The 7,516-nt window shown below is 43.4% G+C and overlaps 1 protein-coding gene across 1 annotated transcript; it reads left to right on the top strand.

Moving 5' to 3' along the window:
- The first annotated feature begins 359 nt into the window (after window positions 1–359).
- tmem200b (transmembrane protein 200B) lies at window positions 360–7,274 on the top strand. Its single transcript, XM_024260656.2, has 2 exons — window positions 360–855; window positions 4,312–7,274. The coding sequence occupies exon 2, from the start codon at window positions 4,362–4,364 to the stop codon at window positions 5,523–5,525; it is 1,164 nt and encodes a 387-aa protein (XP_024116424.1). The 5' UTR covers window positions 360–855; window positions 4,312–4,361; the 3' UTR covers window positions 5,526–7,274.
- The last annotated feature ends 242 nt before the right edge of the window (window positions 7,275–7,516 follow it).

Below are 7,516 nucleotides of genomic sequence, written 5' to 3'. Positions count from 1 at the left end.
GACACGTTTTTGCACGTTTGAGGCCTAATTTTCAAGTGAAGTTTGATAGTTCTGCTTTGTTTAACACTAATTTGGAGACTTGATGCAGAAATTGCTGCAAATCTTGACACAACTGCAGATTTGCAAAACTACTTCTTTAACCCTTCCGCTCTCCTTAGTTTGTTTACATTGAAAGTTGGGTCATCTGGACCCCCTAAGACAGTGCGCTGAACTTTTTTTTATCTTTGATTTTTGAGTTTCACTAATCCGAGCGAATGTCTGTCGAATATCCAACCTAAAACTAACTTCACCGCAGTGAAATTGCTTCAAATCTTGACACAACTGCAGATTTGCAATACTACTTCTTTAAGAAAAGCAAATGATTTTTGTTTGATCGCGTTTCTTTAAAGGGAGTCTGAGGTCCAGGAATAACAATGTACCGGACCCCACAGAGCAGATCCTCAGAGGTGGTGAGGGTGGTGTAGGGGCCAGCAGCTCGCAGGGGCGGCCACAGGCAGGACAGGAGTGGTGCCGCCGCCCTCCGGATCAGGTCAGACGTGTTCTGGGCGGTTCGAGTGAGACCGGCTTCAACAGTTGGCTCATTCAGCCTCCGCAGCTCTCGTTGTCCGGATGGTGCTGCAGTCCGGATGGTGCTGCAGCCGGACCCCAGACCGGTTCCCCGTCGGTGTCGGACAGCAGCAGCAGGAGCGCGGGTCTGGATCGGAGCCTCGGGGCTGCAGGCGGCGGGTCTGACCGGATGCTGCGGCTCGCCTCCCGCCGTGGAGCCGGTGGCATCAGAATGCTGCAGCCCGGCGCCTCGCCGCCTCCCGGCTGGCTCAGGAGCCACGGAACAGAACCGACGTCCCCTGAATCCAGGTAAAGTTGCAGCGTTTCGCGGGGGTGAAGCGGCCGCTGTGCGCCAGGGGGGTCATTTTTACGCATGACGATGCCTCGCTCCTGTCTGCTCTTTCTTCACGCTGAGCCGCTGGTGCCGCAGCTGATGATATTAGTGGCCGTTTGGACGGCTCCACCTGTCCTCCAAAAACCTTTTTATCAGGATCAAGTGACAACTTGTTGGTTCCGGGGAGCGAGAGGTTTCGGGGAACAAGAGATCTGCGTCTGCAAACATGATGAAGGCTCTGTCTGGTGCAGGTGGAGCCACCGCACGTGTGGCCCCTCTGAAGCTGTCAGTGTTTGGTCAGCTGGAAGTCAAAGTTGGCTCAGAGCTGTGCCGGACAGGCTGCTGCTTGGCCAGGCAGAGCCCACCATGATCCAGCCTATCTGCATGCTCTGCATACAGATCACCCTGACAGAAAACACCGAGGATGCTCATCATTTCATAGATACCCCCTTTTCTTTTTTTTAATTTTTATTTTGAAGGAGAGCCAACTTGATGTGGAGCTCAGAGGGTCTGTGAAGGTCATTGCCAAAGGCACAGGTCTATGTGAGAGCACAATTACTTAATTAAAGGGGCGTGTCTGATTTCCTTTTGTCATTAGATTGGATTGACAACAGGAAAGGAAAGAAAATAGGTTAATGTTTTTATGCACATGATTCATTAGTTTTGATCATGTTGCATCATAAAAAATATTCAATATTCATTCAGATTAATTTAAATCTACACATTTCAATATGGTGATGGATGCTCTTATATTTTTAAGACATTATACTTTTTTTTAAATTCTATTTTACAAACATCTTGTGTATTTTGTGCTTCTGCTTTAATCAGCTGCATTTTTTAAATGTCATGATTCTTTGACCTTTGCTGTATTTGCAAAACTAAACATTTATGAGGCAGTCTGGACCAGATATGAAAAGGCTTCCTCTATTAGGGTGTCCCTCTTTCTGCAGCGTCTGCAGAAACATCTAATTTTCCTTCTTCAGGCTTCTCAGAATGTTGGTAACACCACTGAAGAACATTTTAACTGAAGAACCATTTTCTTCTGGGCTTTTAAAGTTACTATTATTATTATTCCATTTTTTGATTTCATCATATAATAGTACCCAAACATATCTACCTAAAAAATGCAATATTTGAAAAAACAACAACAACTAAAAGACTGTGGTCTAATTTGAAGTAACAGCACTGATTTAGCAAACGTCACTGAAACATAATGAGGCTTTCAGTCTGTCGATTTATCTATTACAAGTCAGATAATATTCATATTATATTCTCCTCTGATTTTCCCTCCCAGAGGATCAGTGAGCTTCACTAGAAGTTGGTTTCTCAGAAGGTCTTGCTCGTTCCAGCATGAAAAGCCTCAGGCAGAGAGGCATGCAGCAGTCCAGATCTGTGTCTTGCTGACGCTACATTCAGACATTCAGAGCATCATGATGAGAAAAATGTTGGTTTCTGAATTTTGATGGATTTCTTTGTGTCTTTTTGAGGTTTAGACCTTTACCTGCAAAACAGGAAGTTGGTGGGAAATAGTTTTTAGCTGAGACAGGTTTGATTTATTTTAAATAATAATAATTAAATGAGGAAACTTTATTTAATTGTCAAAACTTTCAAGAAAATATACAATCAATCTTCATAGAGCCACCAAAGTATTCAATTTTAAAACAACAAAATAAAAAATTGCGGGTTTGTGAAAGGAAGGAACAAAGAGCGAGATATTGTATAGTTGTATGAATGAGAGGACATTTATGTCTGCATGTTATTCCAGAAAAACTTTGTTTTGGAACATCCAAAAAATATGGTCTATTGTCTCAACAGAGTTTTCACAGACGGAACATAAGTTGTTCTCACAGTTTTTTTTTGTTTGTTTGGTTTTTTTTTACCTTAAAAAGGCATGATCATAATTAAAAGACCTCTGGGAATGCTTTGAAAATGGATGAAAAGATGATCAGAGTGAGACTTTGAATTTGAAATTTTAAAGTCTACATATTTCTTTGGATCTAAAGTTTTTTAATCAGATGCCATCCCTCTTCCCACTAATACATGTCCTATACTTGCAAACAACTTGAAATCTAAACATAATAAAACCTTTCCAAGACCATTAATCTGAACATTTTGTTTTCAACATCAAGACTTTTCAATTTCATGGGTTGATCTGTATCTGGGAGTTTATCTTAAAAGTCTGGTTGTTGAATTCACAAAACTGTTTAAAAGCATGCAAAAAATGTCCTTACAGACCCACCCCCACCATCTATTGAACTATTTTCACAGATTTCTCAGTGGTCAAAATCAAAAAAGATGTGCCATTTTCCAGAAGATAGTGTGTTTTCAACATCACATCCCAGTTAACAAAGCCAAGTGGGCCCCACATGGTTTAAATGTGGGTAGAAAATGTGGCCCCAAACGGGTTTGTCCACAGTTTCTGTGGTGGCCCCACCTGTGTTTGCCCACAGTGACTTAAGTGGACACTCAGTGGGTTGGCTTGCTATGCTAGCCAGCCGCCTGGTGGACAGCGGAGCTTGCTAGCTCGCTGCAGAGGAGCTTGATAACTCAATAAAGAGGAGCTCGCTAGCTTGATACAGCGGAACTCTCTTGTTTGCTGCAGTGGAGCTTGCTACCATGTTATAGTGGAGTTCACATGCTCAATACAGTGGAGCTCTCTAGCACGCTACACTGTCCACTGAGAAGCTGGCTTTAGCAAGCTAACCCATTAAGTTCCTACTTAAGTTCATGTGGGCAAACACAGGTGGGGCCACAACAGAAACTGTGGGAAAACCCAATTGGGGCCCACATTTTCTGCCCACTTTTAAACTATATAGGGCCCACTTGGGTTTGCTGGGTGGGAAATGTAATCTTTTTCAATTCATCTGTTATTAATTCAAAATTGATCAAAGAAATTCTCAGAAATCTTAATCTTTAATTATATCCTCCATCATTTCAAAAGCGCCACAGGATCATACGAAAAAAACAAAAAAAAAACATGTTTAGCTTTGTTTTAAATAACAAATAATAATGTTGTACAGTTTTATTTTCCTTATAATAAATTGATATTGACACTTTAGTTTCAAATATTGATATTAAAATGATGTAGTTTCAATGTAATTCCTGCCTTTGACATTGTGAATCGGTACTTTTGGGGTTCTGAAGTGGACTTTCTAAATTGTTGATTTATTCCATTCATGGTAAAGCTCACAGTTTGTATCAACTTTAGCTACAAATAATTTAGGAAGAAATGTCCAGAAATATGACAATTACCCATGTGTCTTTGTAATTTAGCGTTCTCCTGTTGTTCTCAGCTTTTTAAAAATAAATAAAGGTCTTTTTGACATAGTTTTAATAATTTTAATTTTAATAGTTTTAAATCTGGTATTGTATCTTCCTGTTTCCAGCATTTTGAGTGTTGTAGTAATCCATAATTGTGCTTTTGTCTGCAGGCTTTTGCCATGACTACACCAGCTCCACCAGATCTTGAGTTGTTTGGGCCATGAAGACAAAAAAGGACCAAAGAGGAGCCACGCCAACCACCCCGTCTCGCAGGGGGAGACCTCTCAATCTTTTGCGGAGCAGAAGAAAGAAGGATGGGGTGATTAAAGGGAAGCTGCGTATGCGTTCCTTGCCTGGAGCGTTCCTAGTGCTCGGGATCATGGTGGTGGCTGTTGGAACTGCCCTGGCTGTTGCCAGCTACTGGCCCTACGGCTTATCTAAACCGTCAGTGATGGGGCCCACGGAGGAGGACTGCCTGTCTGAGACACAGGATTCTGGTTGGAGTCTGGGGGCCAAGGGGCTGTTGTCGCCAGGCAACTTCTTCTACACTGAGCGCATGAAGATGCTGGGGCCTATCATCATCGGGGTGGGGCTTTTCATCCTCATCTGCGCCAACACCGTCCTGTATGAGAACAGGGACAGGGAGACTCAGATGCTCCTGGCTCAGATGCGCAACGTCATCTGCTCCGTTTCTGCAGCCGTGCCTTCAGCTGGCCTCAGGGATATGGCGGCGGCCAACTCTATGGCCAAACATTATCAGTGTGTGAGCAGTCTGCCGGCCGCTCACCTCAGCCTCTGTGTGCAGCATCTGGCCAGCTCTGAGCCGCTGCTGCAAACCAGAGGCTCCACAGTTGGAGCTGTTTTGCAGGCCGAAGCTTTTCATCACCGTGAGACGGAATCTCCTCCATCCCTCCACTCCTCCAGTTCAGACTCGTGGAATACCAGTCAGACCAAATGTAACCCCAAGGCGCTTCCTGGACGGAGCGTCAACCTGCAAGCTGCCCCGCTCCCCAACTGCGACGTTTGCCTCGTCTCCACCACCTCCATGTCTACGTTGGAGTGTGACGGGGTGGATATCTCAGCCGTCCAGCCCAGGCGCTGCCACAGCATGAGCTGCAGGACTAACCCTTACAGAGCCCTCGCCAGACTGCCCCCACTGCCGGTTCCACTGCAACAGCTGGAGATGAGCAAAGCAGAAAGCGGTTCTCTGGTTTGTGTGACCATCCCGGAGGAGGCTCAAACCCACAGCAGCTGGCCTCGTCTGAACCTTGGAAGTGGGAGACGATACTTGAAACTGGAGAACAAGGAGGACTCCGTGGAAAGGCTGCTAGATCAACAGTGTTCTTCCTGGGATAAGAGCTTCGGCTCTGGACCCTTCCAGTAAAGTCTTCACTGATGACCTCCTGGACTTAGTTGTTCGGTTTTGACTATGGTTTACAATTAGAAAGCAATACTTCACAGTGAATCTGTCACTATGACATTCAGGGGAACGAGCTGCATCTATTGAAAGAAGCTGGCACCAATTCTGCAGCAGCGCATGATGTAGACCTCTGTGGAGGGATCAGCTGCAGGTGCAGTTTTTTTCTGAGTAATCACTTGTAAAGCAAAACATCCAAACCTAGAGTGTGCTGACAGCTAACGGCTGGTTCACACTCAGTAAGACATCTCTCATTTATGCATGGCTTAGGTAGCATGACAAGCCATCTTTTTTCCTGATGCTCATCAAAAACCTTATGGTTGGATCTTCCCACTGCTGCACATTCTATGAGTATTATGTTGCATTTTCAGTGACAATAGTGGCGCCAAATCATAAGCAATGTACACCTCAACTGAGAAGGTTAGAGGGATTGCTCTTAAAAATTTGCTGGACATTTGAATTTCCTTTTTATCAAACTTCTCAATGGCAATAGATTGTCTCTTTCCCTTCCATGGAGATTTTGACCAATAATTGTCTAATACTACGGTCACACACAACAGGGGAGTCAAACATACGGCCTGCGGGCCGGATCTGGCCCGCCAGATGGTTCAATTCAGCCCAGTCATGAAGATACAAAAAATATAAGGATTATGAACGGAAAAAAAGCAAGTTTCTAGCCCATTAGCGTGGTGAGTTATGGTTTTTTAAAGAAATGGTCGTAATGTCCAGTTCTGCCACTAGGGGAAGCAAAGGAAAACAAATAGAGGCAAAACAAGAGATCAAGAAATAAACAGCATTCCTTTGCAAGCACATGCTATGTCTGGGTAAGAAAATTATCAGGTGTGACACCCCAATTACCAAAATGTAGAGCCCAAAAATGTGCGTAGCAACAAGTGAATGCAAGAGTTTTGAACGTGGAAGGTCAAAACATGCATTTATATGCGTTTACATAGACTTTTCATTGAAACTGATGCTTAAACGTGTGTCGCAGAGGGTGAACATAGAGGGCAAAATTTGGAGAATGTATTGGAAACGAGTTGTTAGACTTCCATATATTTAGGCAACAAAACAACAAAAAGGATGTCAGCTGTGCATGTAAAATGACATCTATTTCTTACAGAGGATGAGTCAACTTCAATACAGACGACTATATAATTCTTACTCCAAATGCAATACATTTTAATGCAGCTTTAGACTTATGCAAACTATGTCGTTGTTGTTTGTGGTGACTCTCCACTAAATGAATGCATCACAAGTCTGTTTTTCTTTAGTTCATGTGTTCAATCGTAGAAACACTGTGCTTTCCTGTCTGCCTGCCTGCTTGTATTGCACAGTAAATATGTTTGAACTTGGTCTCCTCTGCATCATGTTTGTCTGTTATACGGAAGTCTTTTTGGGTCTAAAAATCTGAAGTATTTGCTCCAAAGTAGAGTTCATCTGGCTGGCCCGTTTTGTATTTAGGTTTGTTCTGTGGGCTCTGGAACAGGACAGGTCTGCTGTGATGCTTAATGGGCATTATTCAGCAATGCTGCAGTAGCATTTACGTTACAGTGGCCCCTCACTCTATTGCGGTTCACCTTTCTCAGTCTCAATGTTTTGTAGATGTTTTTTTGTTTTTTGACTGTACATCATTGTCAATCAAACTCCTCAATGCTGAGTCTCCTGTACAAGATGCATTCAATTTGCCAAATCTACATAAATCTTTGATCGCGAGCAGATCTTTGTTTTTATTCCATAAAATTAGACTTAAGCCTCGTTTCCACTGAGCGTAGCGTTTCCAAAAATGGACCCATTAAACAGTTCTGTCCCGTATCTCTTGAGGACCTCCATCTGTTGTAGGTCCATAAAAAAATGGAACGGGACAGTTGGTGTGGAGCCGCTGTAGCCACTCACTGATAGGCAAAAAGTGATGACGGCATTAGAAAGCACCAATATAGCACTCATTCAAGCTAGTGTCT

Source organism: Oryzias melastigma, linkage group LG11, assembly GCF_002922805.2.
Source record: "Oryzias melastigma strain HK-1 linkage group LG11, ASM292280v2, whole genome shotgun sequence".
Taxonomy (NCBI): domain Eukaryota; kingdom Metazoa; phylum Chordata; class Actinopteri; order Beloniformes; family Adrianichthyidae; genus Oryzias; species Oryzias melastigma.
Note: the sequence above shows the minus strand (reverse complement) of the source record. Positions and strands in the feature narration are given on the sequence as shown.

Bases quoted from the DNA above. Each gene is read 5' to 3' on its own strand.
- tmem200b (XM_024260656.2), top strand. From the start codon at position 4,362: ATGAAGACAAAAAAGGACCAAAGAGGAGCCACGCCAACCACCCCGTCT.